This window comes from Phaenicophaeus curvirostris, chromosome 14 (assembly GCF_032191515.1).
Source record: "Phaenicophaeus curvirostris isolate KB17595 chromosome 14, BPBGC_Pcur_1.0, whole genome shotgun sequence".
Taxonomy (NCBI): domain Eukaryota; kingdom Metazoa; phylum Chordata; class Aves; order Cuculiformes; family Cuculidae; genus Phaenicophaeus; species Phaenicophaeus curvirostris.
In genome coordinates, this window is record NC_091405.1 from 11,396,183 (window position 1) to 11,416,721 (window position 20,539).

General features: G+C 59.6%; 1 protein-coding gene across 4 annotated transcripts; it reads right to left on the bottom strand.

Moving 5' to 3' along the window:
• Positions 1 to 1,238: 1,238 nt before the first annotated feature.
• On the bottom strand, positions 1,239 to 20,459 carry NDRG4 (NDRG family member 4). 4 transcript variants are annotated; one of them, XM_069868602.1, is made up of 17 exons: positions 20,313 to 20,459; positions 16,533 to 16,624; positions 15,977 to 16,021; positions 9,467 to 9,572; positions 8,187 to 8,307; positions 7,863 to 7,925; positions 7,603 to 7,663; positions 7,232 to 7,318; positions 7,081 to 7,137; positions 6,680 to 6,783; positions 6,095 to 6,151; positions 5,949 to 6,000; positions 5,196 to 5,243; positions 4,930 to 4,965; positions 4,710 to 4,761; positions 4,055 to 4,093; positions 1,239 to 3,553 (listed from the first exon to the last, which is right to left on the bottom strand). In XM_069868602.1, exons 1-17 carry the CDS (start codon positions 20,347 to 20,349, stop codon positions 3,399 to 3,401), a joined length of 1,212 nt encoding a protein of 403 aa, XP_069724703.1. In that variant the 5' UTR covers positions 20,350 to 20,459; the 3' UTR covers positions 1,239 to 3,398. The 4 variants fall into 4 exon arrangements, with proteins under 4 accessions (XP_069724703.1, XP_069724705.1, XP_069724701.1 ...); XM_069868604.1 differs by lacking the exon at positions 4,055 to 4,093; XM_069868600.1 differs by lacking the exons at positions 15,977 to 16,021; positions 16,533 to 16,624; positions 20,313 to 20,459 and adding an exon at positions 11,776 to 12,078.
• Between the last annotated feature and the right edge of the window lie 80 nt (positions 20,460 to 20,539).

Here is a 20,539-nt window from a genome sequence, read left to right on the forward strand (position 1 = left end):
ATCTGTTATTTTGTATTAAGTTGAGCGCATAAAGCGATAACACACTGCCAAGATGAACGAAATTACAAAGAAAAATAGACAGGAAATCTAATTAGTATATCACTTAACTCTTAAATTTTCTGCTGAGAAGAGAATCAGCGTATAGAGATGTATTCGCTGTGGCAGGAGCGATTCGGTTCCATGTGGTACTTGTACCAGCAGAGGGATGCGAGCACCACGCTGGCACAGCTCAGCCAGGAGTCCTGGGGACAAGCAAAGGATCCTTCAGCGACCAAACTGTACACAGCCTCGAGCGACTTCTGTGGGAGGAAAGGGAGAGTCTGCAAGAAGGCACAACGAGAATGTAAGAAAAGATAAGAGACTGAACAATTAACGCTTGATGTGGGAGAGTGGGCCTTTGCAGAATTTCTGATAAGACCAGCACTTTATAAATAGATGATGACAAAGGTGTCTGTAGATGATATGGTCTGCATCATCCTTGTCTCTGAAAAAAATATTGTAGAACATTTCAAACCTACCATGAGCAGTCAATTAAGAGACCATCCCAAGGGAGTATAAGATGAGGTGCAACCTGTGTGGTTGACATAACCTCCATCAGCAGTCCCCACATCATGTCTCCGGGGACCCTGCTCCCTTTGCAGTGACCCCAGCTGCAGAACTGTCCCAGCAGCAGGACAGGGAGGGCAGGGGGAGGCAATGGGCACCTGGGAGAGGCACTGGGCACCTGGGGCAGCCCTGGTCCACATGGATGGGCTCCGAGGTGGTACGGGGGACCAGGGCCCTTGTGGGGGCTTCCCAGGGAGGGCTTCACACACTTGGAAAGGGCTGTTGCCTGGGACTTCTCAGATCGTGGAGGAGAGACAAACAGGGAGCCTGAAGGGCTGGAATAGGACAGGGAGACAAGATCTTTCAGGGCCCTGGTCATTCCTAGAGTGTGCAGCTGTGCACCTTGGGTCCTCGTTGGGTCTCAGTTGGCAGCTTTCCACTCCCCGTCCACTCCCAGCATACAGGGTGCCCTGTCTAAGGCTGCCCTGAAGCCAAAGCCCCCCACGGCTCCCCTCTACGTGCACCCCGGGCTCCTGGGCTCTCCTCCATGGGCACCCTAGTGCCCCCTTCCCAGGGGTGCAGCCCCTGGTTGGGTTTGTGGCCACGGTGTCCCCCTTGTCCTCCCTGCCCAGGATCTCTGTACACAGGCTCAGGATGGGCTTGTTTCCCTGCAGCAAGTTGAAAAGAGCACAGGAGGTTCTTAATGTCTTTATTAGTTTGTTGGGGTTTTTTTTTTCCAACATAGTAAATCCTCTTCTACATCAACAGGTTATTTAAATCCGGTTTACATATTGCCATCTCGTGAGTGCTGCGGCCTTAATGCCGCCGTGACAAAACCAGGTTGCACTCAATCAGGAAAATGCATTAAATTCCGCTGTGACTGGGAAAAAGAAAACCAACAGAAATCAAAAGAAAAAGAAAACACCAGGGAAGCCCAAACTGACCAACAAAACCAAGGTGAGGAACCGAAAGCAAGCATGACCAGACCACCTCCAGGGGAACCACAGGGCACTGCTTGGACAAGAATGCAAGGGGAAATAAACCCAAAAAGGTCAGGGACCGGATTTATATATATTATGTATAGTATTTTTATATATATTATCTGGAAGGACACACTGAGAAAACGAGATCACAGCAGTATCTACAATAAAAAGGAGCTACATAGCTTTCAGAGTCACACTGAGAAGGAAGCACACAGCAGAACAAAGTAGGGGACAAATGGGGTGTTTTAGGGTGGTTATTCCATATGGGAGGGGCTGGGTGGGGCGCGGGTCTCGGGGCCAAAATCCTTCATACACCCACTGGGAGCCCCAGGACCCCTGTGTCTCTCACTAGGGCACAGGGATGGGGTCTGGGGGGCTGAGTCGGACCTGCTCCCAGAGGGCTGGTTCTTCTGGGTCAGATGGTGGCACCTGGTGGGTCCCCTACAGGTCCCTGTTTGAGTCCCCCAGAGACCACCCACCCCCAAAGCCCTGAGCACCCGGGTGCAGGAGGAGCTGGGGGCTCTGCTGCCCGCGGGGTGGGCCAGGAAGGGCAGCAGAGGCTGGGGGGCCAGCGGTGGGGTCACGCGATGACGCAGCTCTCCACGCTGAGCACGAGAGACTGGATCCACCCGGAGGCAGGGGGTGGATGGGGCCCTGCAGCTCAGGGGGAGCCCTTGAGAGACGCCTCGCTCTGCGTAGGCAAGATGCTGGGGTGGGGGCTATGGATCTGAGGGCCATGGTGGGTCTGGCTCTGTGGGCAAAGCCAGACTCGGGTGCTTCACATGTCCCGTGAGTCACCCCACACGGCCAGCGCCTCGTGGTGATGTGCTCTGTGGGGCAGAGGCTGCTGAGGGCTCTGCAGCATTACAAGTGGGGGCGTCTCATCTTATTGCTAATGGTTCCACTGCAGTGACACCTCCGGGCTGTGGTGAAACTGGAAGGGGCGTTTGCCGTGTGACATCCCCAAATCCCGTGGCCTCTGAGCCGTGGCAGCCTCTGCCCAAGAACTGGGAGTGGGACTGCCCAGGTGGCAGGGGCCAAGCCGGCCCCAGCACACAGCCCTCCCCTCCCCCTCAGCGCATTTTTGGTGGCAGGTGGTGATTGTTGCTTCTTACGAGACACCAAGGAAGTCCCCCCCAAGGCGAGGGTGTGGGCAGAGGGACCCCCGTGCCACCCTCCTGCCCCGATGGCTTCGGGAGGAGGACTGAGCCCTCTCCCACTCCCTGGGGCCGCCCTTGGGGTACACGACCAGGGTGAGAGGAAAATTTGGGGTGCAATTTCTCACAACGCTCAGCCAGCTCTGGGGCAGCGCGTCCTGGATGTGGTGGGGATCCCAGGCGAGCTGTCCCCAGGGAGGACCCATGGGGACAAAGGAGAGCTGCATCCCCAGAAAGGGCCAAGTGACCTCCCAATTAGTGCTGTTCCCTGCTCCATCTTCCTTCTAGCTTGGCTAGTTGTCGTTTGACCTTGAAGGACCAACCTACCTCCTGTGTCCTCTCCACATCCTGCTGTCCTGCCCAATCCCACCATCCTGTTCCCATGTCATCACCCTGCCCCTGCTCCCTCATCCCGTCCCTATCCTCCTGCCGTCCACCCTGCCCCTCCAGGGCCGAGCCGATGCTCAGGAGGGTGAAAACCAATGAATGCAGAACCACGTGTGACTTGGGCGAAGCCGGAGCCGGAAGGCAGCAAAGAGAAGCCCCTCTCCTCCGGTACCAGGCAAGGGGATGAGGCCAATGGCAAAGAAGACAAACTGATCCCAAAGGAGCGAGGGTCCTGGTGAAGGACATCCAGGGGGCGGGTGGGTGCTGGCGGGAGGCTGACAGATGGGAGATGGCTCTGGAGGAGATGTCGGCGGCGGCGTGGGCCTCAGCACGATACCTCCATCGTGTGGTTGATCTGCCCCATGGCCTCGCTGCTCTCCGAGTGGGTGCAGGCGCGCGGTCGGGCGCCGTCCACGGAGCTGGCGCTGGTGAGGGAGGCCGTGCGGGAGCGTGCCAGGCGGGTCATGCTGGCAGAGGGCACTGCACGGAGAGACGGCCACGGTGCTCAGCTCCTCCCGAAAGCCAACAGGACCTGAGCAAACGTTGCCTCACGCAAGCAAAGCCACCGGTCCCACTCCCCGATGTAAATGACTTTGGGCACAAGCTTGCAGCATGCGTTGCTGTGACCACATGAGCAGCTCCAGGCTGGCGAGGGGCAGCGGGGCAGGGACGGGTGCCCTCGGACAAGGCTGCGCTCCAGGCACGGCTCCCGGGCAGCAACTGCTGCTCATGAGACGGTGGGGACCCTGCCCACCACACTGCGGGGAAAGGGTGAGCTCTGCGAATGCTGTTTCTCAGCCATTTCTCAGCCCCTAGCTCGTGGTGCCATCTCGGGCAAAGCAGAGGGAGGCAGAGAGCACCGGCCGGGAAGGGCCAGCCCTGCACCCAGGCTGCTCCCAAAGGCGCCCGGGCAGCTCAAGGGCACAGGCCAGGGGGGCACCATGCAGCGATGGGCACGGGCCGAGCAGCACTGAGCGGTACCTGTGCCTCCACTCAGCCTCCGGTCCTTCAGGTGAGCGACTGGCAGGGGGGGAGTGGGAAAAGGGTAGGGAGGGCAGAGAGAGAGTGTCAGCAGCGCTGGCTGCGCCGCGGGGCCAGGAGCACTTGCCCAGCCCCACATGTGCTTGCAGACGGACTTGCACGTGTGCACACAGACCTGCCTGCGCGCACACACGTGCATGTGCACAGGGACCTGCAAACACACACCTGTGCGCACATGGACCTTCACAGGTGTGCGCACACACACACACGGATCCATACAGACACGTATGCACACGGATTTGTGCACAGGGCTCTGCATGTCTGTGTGCACACACGCAGCCCCTGTTTGTTTGCACACATAAGTGTGTCTGCATGCACAGAGACCCTGTCCACACACACGCACACGCAGAGCCCTTGTACATACACACACACACACATCAATGTGCATTCAGAGCCTGTTCACCTCACGCCTCTACAAACACACAGACATCTCTTACGCCTGCACACCCATCACCACAGACAGGTCTCCATCAGAGCAGGCACACGAGGGTGCCAGGCTCCTCTCCTGCAGGAGGGTCAGGACACACACGCACAGACACACACACGTGTGCACATGCAGACAAGCCCCCGCCCCATGCCCAGCCCTGGCACTCACTGTAGCCCATGCCTTGCAGGAAGTACTTGAAGGCTTCGGTCAGCTTGCCGGGCTGCAGGGAGAGAGCAGGCTGAGTTGAGGCAGCGCTGGGGCTGAGAGCTCACCTAGCCCCAAGCCACCTGTGCCCACCTCAGCCCATGCCCTGCTAGCTGGGGACAGCACCAGTGCGTGTCTCGGGGCCCAGCCTGCCCGGTGACCTGGGGCAATCGTGAGGACTCACCTGTGTGACCTGGGGCAGCCCACCGGAGTCAGCCATCTGCAGAGAGAACATCCTGGTTAGATTAGGAAAGTGCCTTTGCTGCCCATCATCCCCCTGGTACCCACTGGCAGGAGGCTGCTGCTGGAGCCACCCTGCTCTCCCCTCCCACCACCAGCCCTGCGGCCAGGACAGACCCAGAATGGGGAGAGGGACACTCAGCAGCCGTGGGGCAGAGGGCAACAGGCACTACGCAGGCAGCAGGGACCGCCTGGCTGCCCCCCGCCTACCTTCAGGAAGGTGGTGTTGGTGGGATCCAGCTTGGAGTTACACTCGACCTGTGGGCAAGAAGGATGATATTAGCACCCTGGGATGCCCTGAACCTTGCAGAAGTTGCCCATGGGTGCTGCCCCGGCACCTTGCTTGGCACATCCCACCCCATCCAGGTGGAGATGCGGTGCTAGGTGAGCCCTGATCCCACTGAACCACCATGGGACAGGGGGGACCTTCCTCTTGCTACACAATGTCTGAGCAAGCCTGGGAACTGGAAAGGGAAGGGAGGGGAGCTGATGAGGCGTCCTGTGCGTCATACACAAATGCTCCTGTGCAGATGCACAAAGGTGCACACGCTGGGGGTTTTTTGTGTGTGTGTGTGCGATGCAGTTGCACTTTGTGTACCAGTGTGGCCACACGTGGCACCTGTGGCTGGTTCTGCAAGTGGGGACAACGGTCCAGATGTGCGCAAGCACAGGGATGTGCCAGCAGCTGTTCAGGTGCGTGTGGTCCAGCAGGCAGTGTCCGTGCACTGAAACCACCGAGCGTGCACATCGTGAGCACATCTGGACATATGAGGAAGGGGAGGCCTTCCAGGTGTGGTAGCCATGGACAGGTAACACGTACACATCCGCCCACAGAAGCAGGTAGGTTTGCACATGAGCTCCTGCCTGGGGAGCTCACACGTGTCTGAGCAGGCAGTGAACAGGAGCTGCTCACGTGTGGGCACCATCACCGTGTCACCCCATAGGCGCTATCCCATCACTCACCACCCCCTCTTCAGCAGGTGCATTGTCTCCAACCACCAGCATCACGGGGCAGCTGGAAGTGAGGGGAGAAACAGCACAGTCAGGGCTTGGTCTGGGTGGACTCCCCTGCCCTGGGACCTCCCACTCCACGCCCGTGTGACTCTTACCGCAGCGTCTTGGCATTGGGCACAGTTCCAGGCCGGTTGATGTCCAAATCCCTGCGGCTGGTAGAGGAGAAAGAGGGACAGCGTGAGCCTATGGGCAGGTGCTGCCACCGCTGCCATAGTGCAAGAGCTGGGGCACGGCCAGCTCCAGGAAGCAGCACCCAGCGCCACTGTCCCAGCTCCCTGTGGATGGAGGACCTCACGGGCATCTCTGCCGTGACCTGAGCAGATCCTGCGCCGTGAGATGCAGCACCCAGCAGAGCAGCAGCTCCCGCTCCCCGGCATGCACGGGACACCAGCTCTGCCACCTTCCCGAGGCCTCTGCTGGCACCCAGCACAGGAGGAGACCACGGGACATGCACCCACGGCCACGGGCTCTGGGACAGGACAAGGCTCTGGCACAGGTACCGCCACTCCCGCATCCCCGGCCAGCACTGGTGAAAATCTTTGCGCTGCTGCCTGCGCCACAGGGTGATGATGGCAGCACCCAACAGGAATCAGGGCTCGCACGGTGCCCTTGGGGCCACCCACCCGCACCACAGCCCCTCGCGCCGGCGCAGACGGGAGGGCAGCCTGCTGGCAGCTCACCTGTTGTACATGTTGAGGAAAAGCTGGAGGTTGAACTGGTTCACCACGCTGCTGATCTGCTGCCGGTAGCTCTGCACCAGCTCTGTGTTGTTCATCAGCTCTTCCTGTGCCGACAGGGGATGGAGATCAGGGGCTGTGGGTGCTGCCAAGACACCTGCCTTCCCCAGGTGTGCCCGCCTCGAGTCGGCAGAGGGGAGACACGGGGCAGTGGGGCAGGCAGAGCACCCGGGCAGGACGTGGAGCCTGGCAAAGCTAAGCCCCGCATCAGGCAAGAGGGACACAGGATTTGACCAACCCCACCCCTGGGCATGGGACAGGCAGGACACGGCACAGCACGGGTGACCCGGTTGCAGTGCTGAGGAGGGGGCCGGGCATGAGCCAGCAGGACGCACAGCCCTTACCTGGCTGAACAGGTGGGACAGGACAGTGTCCGGCAGCGTGCTGGTGAGGCCAGAGAGCTGTGGAGGGAGCACAGGGAGTTAAGCGCTGCCGTGTCTGGCTCCAGCCCCAGGGAGCCACTGAGATCAGGGCAGGGGGGTACGGCTTTCCCACCTTGGAGGCTGCCCAGTCAATCCAGCCTTTGCCGTTGGGGTCAATGTTCATGAGGACCAGTCCTTCGACCAGGTCGGGGAAGATGAGCTGCAGCGAGCAAGAGGGAAGATGCTTAGCGGGAAGGGAAGATGCACCTGCCCACCAGCACCTGGGCTGATGGAGCCCTGTCCTGGAAGTGATGAGAGACCGGTGGCAAGAGTACCCGGCCACCACGGCCAAGGCACTGCCATCTCATCATCCCCCTCGTCCCTCCAGGAGCCCTCACAGCAGCACAATCTGCCTGGAGGTGTCAGCTCCTGCTCTTCTCCATGGCCTGGGCTGACGGCAGGTACAGGGAAATCGGGGCCAGCCCAGCCCAGTCTCAAACTCACCGCAAATTTGGCCAGCACGTAGGCTCCTGCCCCAACACCAATCCCAATCACGTACTTGAACCTGTAAAATGGAGAGGTGCGTAGGGGGGGACACTTGATTCCAGCACGAGTTCCCTGGGATGTCCCTCCACAAGCAGCACAGGGCACAAGAAGACAGCAGGGTGCCAACTTACAGGGACGACTACCCCCGCCCCGAGCCTCCTGCCCATCGCCCTGCCCAGCACCCCCAGCCGGCAGCTGCGGAGCAGGGACCGACTCACCCAAAATGCTGCACCACGCTGGGTAACATGGCAGCCAGCTGGTCCATGGACGGGTACTGGTACCTGCAGCACAGGGGGGCACAGGACAGCGGTTACGGGACCCGCGCAGAGCAGGAAAGCTGAGACATGGCATCTGGGCTGCCCAAAGCGGACAAGGAAACACCACCCCCATGCAAACCACCCCACTGCCCACCCTGGACCTGCCACAGGCTTTGACGTGGTCTGGGGAGACCCACAGGCTGCACACAAACACCCCTGCAACGACAACCCATCGGGCAGGGAGGTGACATCCCGGCATAACAAGCCCCCAGGGCTGGCACCTACCCCTGGGGGAACTGCGATGCTCCTGCCTGCTGGCCTGGTGCATCCACGTGGCACACCACGAAGTGCTTCGTGATCTCCTGCATGTCCTCATAGTTGAAGAAGGTGTTGAAGCAAAGTTTGTCTGTCAAAAGGCAGGGAGGGATCAGGGACCTGGTGGGCCAGGGGAGCACGTCTGCTCTCTCTCTGCCCTTCAGTGCGGAGGTGACAGGCCACCAAAGCCCTTTCCTCCAGGGTCCTCATCCCTGCAGCCCAGACTGCAACCACTGTTAGCACGGGCTGCATCTGTGCTGGAGTTGGGAGGCATGGGAATGAACAACCAGCCAGGAGGATGAGGAGTTAGGGCTCAGCCTCATCTGCTTGGAGGGATGGGATTGGGGGATACAAAGCCCAGAGCCGTAGGACCACCCGGCAGGCAGCAGGATTAGCAGCCCAAGGTATTATCGGCCCTATCCAAAATCCCCAGAAAGGGCTCAAGCAAACACAGGATTTGAGAAATGGCTGCAAATCTCCCTGCTTGGCAACAGCCGAAGAAACAGCCCGAGTGCTGCTGTGGTCAGGCCACCACCGTTGCACAGTGGGATACGGCCATCGCTGGGGTTTTGAGGGGCCCTGCCCCAGGGCATCCCTCCCAAAACGCGTGGGCGAGGCAGGTTGTAAGGCCCATCGCAACCAACGTGACGCATCCCTGGACACGGGAGCGCTGCTGCGATGGTGAGGCAGCTCTTGTAGCTTGCCAGTGACTCAGCCTCCACTGGAGGTGGAGATGCTCCTCCCCGCTCACGGGGGACTGGGCATCGCAGCTCAGCTGGCGAGCACATCCCAGTGGTCTGGGCTGCAAGTCCAAGGTTTCAGGCTAACAGAGAACACAGCGTCCCCGCATCCTGAGTCCCGGCTTGGGGTCCGTCCTTCCCCACGCATTGGGGTCCCGTCTCCTTCAGCCCCCGCTATGTCCTGCCACCAGCTGGGTCCGTGCTCTGAATGCCAGCAGGCCGGGGACCGAGCTGGCATCCCCCACATCCCGTCCCTGCCTGGCACGGGCAGGCAGAGAGCCAGCGCCAGCCTGGCCAAGCGCTTCTGATTGTGCCTGTCCCGGGCTTTGTGTTCATCGGAGCATTCAAACCCTCCTGGGCCTTTCAGAGACCCAAGGCAGCCTGGGGACCCTTCAGGGGAGGAGGCAAAGGAGCTGAGCCACGGGCTTTGGCTGACATCCTTGCATCTCATGCAGTCCCAGGCTCACTCCCACCTTCCCTGCACCCCGTGGTCCCCGGACCAGCACTCACGGTTGAGGCCCACGTCGTGATACGTCAGGATGGCCGGGCGATTCCCCTTGGGCGAGCCCCGGATGACCACATGCAGCAGCCCGTAGGGGGTCTCAATGTCATGTTCCTGAGGGAAGAGGAGGGTGACACTTGCCTGCCCCAAGACATCCTCTCTTGCCCTGCCATCCCACCCCTCACCACTGCATCCCCAGGAGGCTGGGCCCTATGGGAGCACAAGGGAAAGAGGAGCAGCCATCCTGGGGAAAAAAAATAAAACAAAAAAACAGCTCTGGGCATCCAGGCAGTGCAGAAGGCAGAACAAATTACATACAAACGTTTCCAGCCTCCACCAGTTCCCCAGGGAAGAGAAGGAAAGGGAAGGGAAGAGAGGACTTGGGATAGGATAATAGGATTTAGGATTGGACAGGTGTATGATAGGATGGGTTTAGAGGATGGGATCAAGTGATGGAGGGATGGGATGGGATGGGATGGGATGGGATGGGATGGGATGGGATGGGATGGGATGGGATGGGATGGGATGATCCAAGAGAGCTTGGGCGAGTAGGATCGTGGGACAGGACAAGTGGACCACAGGATGAGACAGGAGATCTTCAAGGACAAGGCAACAGAGTGAGGGATCAAAGCATGGTGCAGCTGACCTGGATTCACTGTGCCTGGGACAAAAAGGCAGAGGTAAAACATCAGACACTGACCTGAGAAATGCTGCAGCCTGATCCCAAAATGATAGCTAAAGCAACCTTAAAATCCCTTGGTCTGAAATGGCTGAGTACTCACACAGGGACCAGGACTGCCCTGTGCCTCAGTTTACCTGGCTGGGAGGGCTCCAGCCTCACCTTCATGGCTGACATTCTCTAGTCAGCACGGGAAACTGAGGCTGGGAGCCCAGGTGCCAGCAAAGGCATCACCTAGGGAGAAGGGGCCAGGGGTCCCCTCCAGACACCCATCCCTGCCAGCCAGCCCAGTGACCTCGAAAGTGGGATGTGGCAGGTGCAGGAGCATCACGTGCCAAGCAGGGACAGGGAGGGGACGCTGGCAGGGTCCTCACTGCAGGTACTGGCAGCCCATGGATGGGCTGGAGGGAGGGAGGCAGGTACATGGATGCTCGAGTGGGTCGCATGCTGCCAAGGACTCTGAAGGACACAGGCCTCGGGTGGGAGGAACTGCTCGAGGACAGGATCTCCTCGCTGCAGTGCCTCCCCTCCTGGAGATCTGCTGTCCCTAAGGGGACACAGCACACGCAGACAACTTAAGGGCTCTGTGGAGACAACATTCAGCTCCTCAAGGACACCCTGACCCCAGCCCTCATCCACAGCTGTCTCTCCACACCCTGGGGCTGTATCAGGCAGCAGGCAATGAGTGGGGACATCCCCTTGCAATAACAGATGGGGAAACTGAGGCAGAAAATAAGGGCCTGGCCCAAGGTCACAGAGCGGGAAGCATCCATGTGGCTGACCCTGGGCACAGAGCTGCTCCCTTGCCATCCCCACGCCCACAGGCTCTATCACAGCCCCAGCAGCTCAGCCTGCAAATCCCACTCCAAAATCACATGCCGAGGGTGGCAGCTCCATCTCCAGCACGGCTACCCCCGCCCCCCCCGCCCCCGCCAAGCCAGGCGCAGCCCTGCCTGCGGTGCAGCCTCTGCAGCAGCGCTGGCGACCACAGCCCTGCCCTTTGCCGCAGGGATGCTCGCTGGCGGGAAGAGGCTGGGGATGCAGGGATGCAGGCAGCAAGGAAGGGGTGGGCACTGACAACCCCTGGCCCCAGCAAGAAGAGAAGCAGGGGTCACAGCACCCATAGGTGCCCTGCCCCATTTCCCTGCTCGCTGCTGCAGTGCTCCCACCTCATTCACCCGCCTCCACATCAGCCTGTTGCCATCAGCTGTTGTCATCTCTACGGAGTCCAGAAAGCATCCAATGGATTGCTTCAAAACAGCGAGAGCCCCTCTCCCTCTGCAACTGGGGGGTGTGAAAGGGGCACCTTGCCCCCATCATCATCATCAGTCAGCCCCAGCGCAGCCTGCAGCTGCAACTGCTGCATTCGCTCCCCCTCAGCCTCGGCGCAGCATCTCCACTGGGCTTGCGGAGGACGTGCTCAAGGACAACGCGTCCCCAAAACCTGCAGCACGTCAGGGATGCAGCAGTGGGGCTGCAGGAGGGTCGGGCTCCCCAGCAGCAGGTCTCCCCTGCACCGATGCCTGCCTGGCCCATGCCAAGCCCTGCTGGGTGCAAAGGTCCAGCCAGGGCAAGCAGGTACTGGAGTAAAACTCCCTGCGAAAGGGAGGCAGCGAGCACGGGAACGGTGGTACCTACCCCATCCCAGCACTCGGGCATGGTGAGGAACCAGGTGGACGAGGACGCGAGGGCAGGTGGGCTGAGCACGAGGTCCTGATGCGGGGCACAGCAGTGCAGCGGCGAAGCAGAGCTCTGCTCTGGCTCAGCCCCTCGTCTGGATTTATAGCGGAGCCCCAGCCCTGCGCTAAGCCCTCCCTCTCCCTTCCCCCTCGACGCGCCGCGCAGCCCCAGCAGGTCTGGCTGCCATTGCGGGCGAGCGCTGATGGAGCCAGCACTCAGCCATTGGCTGCCGTGGGAATTATTCATGCTCCAATTGGCCTCAAATACCCTTGTTTATGAAGGAAAAAAGCCTGGCACAGTGCGGTACCTGCTCCATCTTCCCAGATGTCAGACTGAGACAGGCAGGGGTGCCTGGACGGGGTTGCACTTGCACCCCTTGCAAGGCACAGCAGCATCACAGCAGAGCCCATCGATGCTCGCCCACATCCATCGCACCCACACACGGCTCTGGCCCCACGCAAACATGCAGAATCATGCTCAAGCCTGCAACCACCCAGACCAAGGCCCTGCAGCAACACAAACATCCCAGGAAGGAAGCACACCCCCATGAGTGGGCACGGGTACACGGGAAACACACAGGAGAAGGATGCACCAGGCCTGCTCCACATGTGACTGTGCACAGGAACACGCACCAACACAGACACACAGGGGCCGAGCAAAACCATGTGCCCCCACATGTCTGTGCACACAAAAATTGAAAAAGTAAATACAACAACCCACGCTGAAGCTCGTGCATCCCACAAAATGCTCATGCATAACTCCACGGGGCTGCACCCTGTATGTCTACGTTGGTACATGGTCCTGTACCTGTATACGCATGGTCACATGCATAAAAGGATCGCGCCCGCTGCATCCTTCTCCTGCGTGCTTAGTGTGTGCATCGCAGCCATCGCTCGTGCCCACGGCTACACAACGACCAGCACACACAGAACCTCGTGCACATTTGTGTCCACACGTGAACACTGCCTGGATGCTGGGGTCAGCTTACCGAGTAGCACAATCATCCCACCTGCTGCAGGATGCTAGCAAGCAAGGGATGTGCAGGATTTAGCCCCAACCTGGATGTCACTAGCTGCAGGTAAATAAGACAGGAGGAAAGACACCCCAGCAGTCCCAAGGGGTCGGATCTTGTCCGAGGGCTGATCTGTGCTGTGTACACACACACGTGTGTTCCTGGGTGCATGTGTGCACGGGCAGATGGTTTCTGTACTGATTCCAATGGGACTTTGTGAGAGACCGAGTCCATCTGCCTGCAGCTTGCACCCACGGATGGCCTCGCACCCCCATGGCCCCAAACCCCACGGCAGCCTCAACCCCCTCTGCACCCTGCCTGCCCCAGCTGAGCACACGGCATGGCTCAGCATAGCTGGCACCGGAGCCACTACAGCACGAAGCTCACAGATACACGAAGAGTTCTGCAGTCCCTCCAGCACCTGCCCTAAGGGGCAGCATCCAGCGGGGACCCGCCAGCCTCCCTGTGCACCACAGGAAGCCTTCACCTCCACATCATCCCTACCTGGCATCTCACCACAGTTTGCTCCCACCACGCCCCACAGCCATGGGCAGCGCGGGTCCAGCTGCCACCACCAGCACACGTACAGGCTTCCCCGCACGGCAAAGCTCCGTGTCCCCAGCTTCACCCAGCAGGCTTGTTCCTGTGGAGTCTCTGATGGCTAATAACAGGGCTGATCCACTTTTCCCTGGGGAAAGCCCTTTCCCTGACCTGGACCAATGTTCACCCAGAGCTGGTGGAGAGGCACTGAAAGCAGCGTCCTGCAAACAAGTCGAGGCTGAGCAGCCAGGGGGCCTGAATGAGGGAGAAAGAACAGACAGACAGGCAGTGGGATGATGTCCACTTTGCCTCTGCTGGAGAGGCTTTCCTCTGCTCTGCTTTGTCCTGCAGGGAGCTCAGACCCAAGAGCAGAGAGACTCTTCTCTGCTGTCGAAGAACTGTGGGGAATCCCAGCTCCCAGGTGGTTCCTGGCACAGGCACAGAGCCATTCGTGGGTCTGGGTGCCATTTTTGCTTTCCTCAGCCCTGCTGCCTGTGGAGCCAAAGAGCAAGAGCAGCCACAGCCTGCAGGAAAAAGCAGGAGATGCAGAATCATAAAATCATGATAGAAGTGCATGAGCAGGCAAAAGCAGACAGAGGCTGGCAAAATAGAGGAGAGAGGGGGTGGAAAAGCCAAACTAAAGTAAGCCAGGAATGCAAAAGGGAAGCAGGGAGATATGAGCGCTGAGCGAGGCTGACTCTGCTTGAATGGCATCACCAACCCATTGGCTACGAGCCCATCTGCATGGCTGGTGGCCCAGACCTCCTGCCAGGGTCCCATGGCAGAGGCACCCGCCCCTCTGCACTCCTGCACGTTGGCTTATCCCAGCAGCCCCAAGGGCTTTACTTTGCTGGTGGTGGCCGTGGGAGTTCCCTGCTCCCACCCAGAGCATCTCAGCAAGTGAGCAGTGACTGGCTCAGGGAGGAGCAGAGGGACAGGAAAGAGCTAAACTGGGGGCTGGATTAAATTACCCTGAGGTGGTGAGCCCAGAAAATGGGGTAAGATCTCACCAAGGAAGAGCAAGCAGCCCCCAGCCTTTGCAGGGAGCCAACCTGTGAAGCGCCAGGGTGGGGGAAAGAAGGGAGTTGCCCCAGCACAGCCTGGGAAGCTCATCCCACTCCATCTGGGCACCACCTGGGACACAGCTCAGCACCACCATGGGCCAATCCCTGAAATACTGGCATGCAAATATTGTCCTGGCAGAGTCATTGCTCTTTAACATCCCCTGCATGCCAACAAGCCCTGCCCCAGTACAGCTGAGTGAGAGCCATCCTGGTGCCCACGGCGCTACCATAAGCTCCAGGCAGCCTGGCACTGCTACCTCTCTTTCTTCACTTGCCTCCCTCTCCCTCCTCCAGGAGGTTTGGTTTCCCCTCCAGTGGTCAACAGGGACCCTGAGCAAACAGAGCAAGGAGCAGCCAAGACCCACACACTCTGCCACAGCATCCCAGCAGCTTTGAAGCTGCTGGAAAAAGTAACATTTTTCCATCACTGCCATTTTTAAATAACTCAGTAGCCTCCAAAAGGGCCACCAGAAATCTCTTGCTCTGTGAACCACTGCGGCCACTGCCCAGCATCCCAATGAAAGTCCTTGATCCCTGCCTGGCTACACGCTGCCACCACCACAAATAATGGAGACCAAGCAGACCAGCCCCAAAAGCCTGGGCAGCACTTTGGGTCTGCCAAAACAGGGACCTGGGCTCCCCTGCCTCTCTCCCAGGAGGAATGAAATCCAGATTTGTTTTATCCTTGCAGATGATGCTGTTTCAGTGCTGGACCTGACAGGGCTCGGTCAGTACCACCTGAGCCCATCCTCCAAGAGGTCCCAGCCACTAGCAAAGCAGCAACATAGAACCTGAAGTGAGTCATTGATGTCCCGTGGGAGGGGGGATGTTTTAAGAGAGGGGCAGACAGTGAGCTGTGGTCCAGCAGTCCCACTATTCTCCCTTACCATGCACCAGCACCCTGAGATCTGCAGGGGCATCCTGGTGTGGAATGAGCTTGGGCAGAGGTGTGAGAGAGATGAAGAACAACATAGGAGCCAGGCAAGTGCTTAGGCTCTGCAAGCCCCAGTGCCACATTGTGGGGCTCCTCTGAAGAGGCAGAATGGAGGTAGGTGCCAGCCAGGGAAGCGGAGGGGCCCTGTTCCCCGAGAGAGGTGGGTGGTACAGGGGGCAATGCCCCAGCTCTCAAAAAAAAAAAAATAAAGAGGCTTTCAAACATCCTTATGTAAGTGGGTAGCTGGCATCACCCAGGAAACAATTGCCATGGCAATGGTAGAGGGGCTGGAAAAGCAGCTCAGCCCTCATGAGAAGAAATTGGCTGTTTTAAAGAGGTTTTGTCCCTGGCCAGTTGCCAAGTGCCTGCTAGCCACATCCAAGCACCAGTACAGAGCATGCCTGGCAGCATCCCCTCACCTCCTCCTGCCGGAGACTGCAATGCATGTGCAGCCCCATGCACAGACACCGACCAGGCACTGCGTCCCCATGGAATGTGGGGACAGCAACATTCCTGGGTCCGCTCAGCACCCTACAGCCTTCCCCAGCCACAGGTTGCCATCCCTCATGGGACCCAGGGCCAGGAGGCACCCTCCACGGCCAGTCCTACCTTCCAATCTGTGTCCACAGTGGGGAGGAAGACATCGGAGTTCTCCTGAGGAGAGAAGGAGCCATTAGGGACAGAGGCATCCCCTGCCGCCCCTCACTCCCAAGGCGCTCTCCTCCCACCCAACTCATGAAGACCCTGACACCACAAGCACCCACACCTTCACACAGCTCTGGCTGCAGAAGGACAATGCCCACACAGGAGCACACGTGTGCACACACATCTACAATACCTGCACAGGTGCACATGCACAAGTGTGTGTTCACACACACGTGCAACACCTTCACACACAGACAGCATCACACCAAACTAGAACCCGTGCTCACTCATGCATGGACATCGATACCAGCCGGCGTCTGCACACACACCTGCATCAAAACCCGCATTTGCATGCATGTGCACCCAATCCAGCACACATCTGCACACACACCTGCACACACACCTGCATCAAGCACCACACAGGTGCACCTATTACCAGCACACCCCCTCCTACCCTCCCTCTTAGGCACCTGCACCCTGGCAGCCCCGACACCGGAACCAGCGTAGACACCGGACTCACCAGTTCGGCTTCCTGCCCACGCAGCAGCGGCTTCTCCTCAGTGAAGCGCAGCTCATGCAGCCCGGCCATGGTCATCTCCTGCAGCAGCAGCCCTGCCCAGGGCAAGGCAGATGTCAGCACCTGAGGGATCTGCCTCCATCCCCTTCACCCTAGTCCCCCGGGACCCAAATCAGCTGCACTCCAGCCATCTACCACAGGGACGTGGTCTAGCTTGTCGGAGGGCCACAGTGAGCCCCTCCACAGGGAGCTGGAAGGAGGCAGTGCCTGGAGAAGCTCTGCTCCCAGCTCCTACCCAGGTCCAGTTCTCCCAGTTAAGGATAGATTTGTCTTCAGGGCCTGATCTTAGGTAAAATAGGAGGCCAACCTGGCCTGCCCATGCTGGTCACCCCTGTGAACACTCAGTCCAGGGCAAGAACATCCCAACTCCCTTACCAGCTTCCATCGGAGAATGAAAATCCAATGCTTTGGCTGGTTTTAGGCAGACAGATACAGGAGGGACAAAGGGAGATCTCCATGCACAGCCAGAACGAGGGCTGATGTTTATCAGCTGTGCTGGGAAGCAGAAGGAGGCTCTGAGCAGCCAGGGAGCAGAGAGACAGCCTGAAGTTTGTATTGCAACGATGGGAGAAAACCAAACGTGAAGCTCCCAAACTCTTTTCCTTGCCTGCAGAACTGGTGCCAGCCAGCCAGCAGCTCATCCCCGGGACTTGCAGAGACAGACTTCACCCTGGAGCTGCCACTCAGCAGGATGTGAGACTGGATGGTGCTGACCAGGGCACCAGGACCTCATACCCCGTGGTGCCAGCATCTCTAAAACCATCCCCAGGCAGAAGCCCAGCACAGAAAGCAGAGGGGAGCAAGGAGATGCCTGTGCTCCCAGCAGCTGGCTGCATGTGGGAGGTGACATGGGGGACAATCCAGGCTTCCCTGTGCATAGATGAGGATGCACCGGCAAGTCCCAGTGCAAGGAGATTATCTGTGCTCAGGCAAGGATCTCGACCTCAGGTATTTGTTTTCGCAGCCTCCATTTCCACACCTTTGCCAAGCCTTTGGATGCATTGCTACTGCTTTGAACAGGCCAGCACGGGTCCCACACTCCCTCCACTTGCTACCCACCCTTTGCAGTTTCCCCGAGGATACCATGGGGCCGCGCTCGCACTGCAGCAGACACAAACCCCACTTCAACCACAGCCTTGGACAAGCCTGCTCCACGCTCAGTCCACCTCCAAACCTGGGTCAGCCCGGGCTGGCAATGTGGAAAAGCCAAGCAATGCTTTGAGTATTGGAAGACCATCAGGAATACAACAGCTGGTCCTAAACTCCCCTCCACAGCCAGCTCCTGCTCATCCGACTGGGTTTTCCATTCAAAAAACCAAGTGAGCTGTGCCACCTGGCTGCTTTCTGCAGACACCGCACTTTACTTTGCTTCTTGGGAGCCATCCAGCAAATCAGAACCGTTAGGAGGAAGAAAAACCACCACAAAGCCTCCCAGAGGAGTCATAGAGCGCCCAGAGCCAGAGGTCCCCATGTCACCCCCTGCACGGAAGGTCCTGATGCAAAAATCTCCTCGGGGAGAGGGGCCGACAGCCCCACGGAGAGGTGCAGGCTGGGACACGCTGCTCCAGGCTGGGCTGCAGCTGGGGAAATGGCTTTGCGCAAGGGGCACAGCCGAGGCGACGCACCCCGCAGAGCCACCGGCAAAGCAATGCCCCGATCCCCTGGGGTGCAACCCCAGCGCTAAAAAAAGGGAGGAAAATGAAGCCTCACCGGTAGCTGGGTCTGAGAAGAGAGCAGGAGCGTCCCACGCTGACCGTGCCAATCCACCGTGTGGCTGCAGCCCCAGGGTGGCAGGGAACAGCACTTAGTGTATGGTGAATGCCTTTATTAATTAAAGCCTCCAGCTAATACGGGAGGGAGGGTGGCTGAGCAATGAGGAAAGGCCCTGTGACCTTGCTGGCGTGGTGGGGGGAGAGCTGGCTCACGAGGGACGTGGCAGAGCCCTGTGCCAACCAGCATCCTCAGCGTGGAGGGACAGTCACCTAAAATGGTGCTGAGCACGGCAGCAGAGGGGGATCAGTACAACGGGGAGTCCCGTGGGTGCAAGAGCCTGAGAGCAGGATCCCAGCTGTGCTGCCAGTGTCCCAGGGGTGCTCTGCTCCCCACGCCACCACACAGGTACCCCCATCCCTGCTCCAGACAGTGCAGCAGCGGGGCTGTGGGCAGCCTCACCCAGCCTGGCTGGGCCGCTGTCACTGCGGAGGCTGCTGAGGAAAGCCGCGGCTCTGGGTCTCAAAGGCAAAACAGCTTGGCTCCCATCACACGCTGAGACTGTGGCTGGCAATGAGCTCTCTTCCTTCCAGCTCACCCCAATGCTCCCCAATAGCACTCACGCCCAAGGTGCCGCCTCAAATACACCCATCTTTGCCTTCCCAGCGTGGTGCCATCACTACGTGGGACATGCTTCCTCTCTAGTCCCAAATCAGTCCCAAACACAACACCCATCTCTGTTTGGGATCAGTGCTCTGCCCCCCGAGGGCCCCGGCACTGCACGTGTAGATGGGATGGAAACAACCACGTTGGCTTGCCTTCCTCAGGGATCCACAGCACAGAGTTGGCTTATTGGAGGAGAACCAGCTCATGGCAAGGAAATACACTAATATTAACATCATCATCACCATCATCATGAGGCTGTGGGAAGGGTTTGACACTGGGCAGGATGTCTGGTTGGAAGGCAGGTGTCACCAGCCTCGTGAGAGTCTTCCCACTGACCATCTGCATCCTGCCCTGGCATGGACATGGTACCCACAGGATGTCAGCATGGATTTTCAATGCTAACTGAGCAGTGCTTGACAGACAGAGAGGCAAATCCGGAGGAGCAAGGGCTGGCCTCTGCCAGGCAGTGAAGCCAAAGCCACCTCCAGGGAGGCAGGCAGAGGGAGGAAGGGAACCTGCAGCCAAGTCTCAGACATGGAAGTGTGCTCATAGCATTATCCCCTGAACAGGACAGCTGAGGAGCCGTGATGGGGTGGAGGAAAACCACAGTGTGACCCAGCCTGGCCCACCTCCTGCCCCGCCAGTGCAACATAACCACCCACAGCTCGCTCTGCCTCCACGGGGAGGGCACACGTCTGCACCCCAGCAGCCCTCACAAGCCAGCCTTGCCATGTGGTCCTCCCGGGGAGCACAGGGGCAGGCAGGGCACAGCCTGAGAGCCACCAAGCTGGGGAATCTGGTGCCACTGAGGTGAGCACCCTGGGCTCGGGGCACGGCGGCGGCGGCAGGGGGCTCTGCAGGGGCGCAGGCTGTCTCACAGCGGCTGTTGCTTAGAGCAGCTCCTCCCTAGCCCCATCCTTAGGGCACCCAGGCAGTGGGGAGACTCCCAGGAGAGGCTGGCAGCAGAGCTGGCACTGAAGGGATGCTCCAGCAGTCCCACAGGCACCCCCCACCCCACCCCCCCCACACCATCTGCTTGCCGGACCCCCGTGCCAGGAGGCTGCCAGCTCAGTCCCACCCTTCTCTTCCAGCACCACCAGGCTGGGTTTCTCCCCTGCAGCCCTGCCACCACCCCCCGTACCCGAAAAAGCATCGTTTCCACCAGCACCTGAGTCTTACCACCACCTCCCATACCCCAAAAAGCATCGTTCCCACCAGCAGCCGAGACTTGCGGGAGAAGAGGCAGGCGGCGAGGGAGAAAGGAGGAGGGGAGGCATCTCCCAGGCAGGGGCCGAAGGCTCTTTCCCCCTCGCCCCCGTCCCCACCCCTCGGCACGCCCGGCGGTACCTGTGAGCAGCTCGATCTTGTGCCGAAGCACCTTCATGCCCGGGCGGCGGGGTCTCCGCCGAGCGGAGCCGGTGCCGGTGCCGGTGCGAGGCGCGCAGGGCGGCGCAGGGGCGAGGCTGGGCACGGGCACCGGATCCTCCCCTCGCCGGGGCCCGAGGGGAGGGGACAGCGCCGGGAGCGGGCCGGGAGCACAATGGGGAGGAGGAGAAGCTACAGGGGATGGAGCG

What these genes read in the sequence shown, in the direction of transcription:
- NDRG4 (XM_069868600.1), bottom strand. Translation starts at nt 12,063, where the DNA reads ATGAATAATTCCCACGGCAGCCAATGGCTGAGTGCTGGCTCCATCAGC. An exon ending in ACGTGCTGGCCAAATTTGCG is followed by an intron (nt 7,319 to 7,602) that starts GTGAGTTTGAGA and finishes TGCTCGCTGCAG; the next exon opens with CTCATCTTCCCCGACCTGGT. An exon ending in GAGGCTGAGTGGAGGCACAG is followed by an intron (nt 3,554 to 4,054) that starts GTACCGCTCAGT and finishes CTCTCCGTGCAG; the next exon opens with TGCCCTCTGCCAGCATGACC.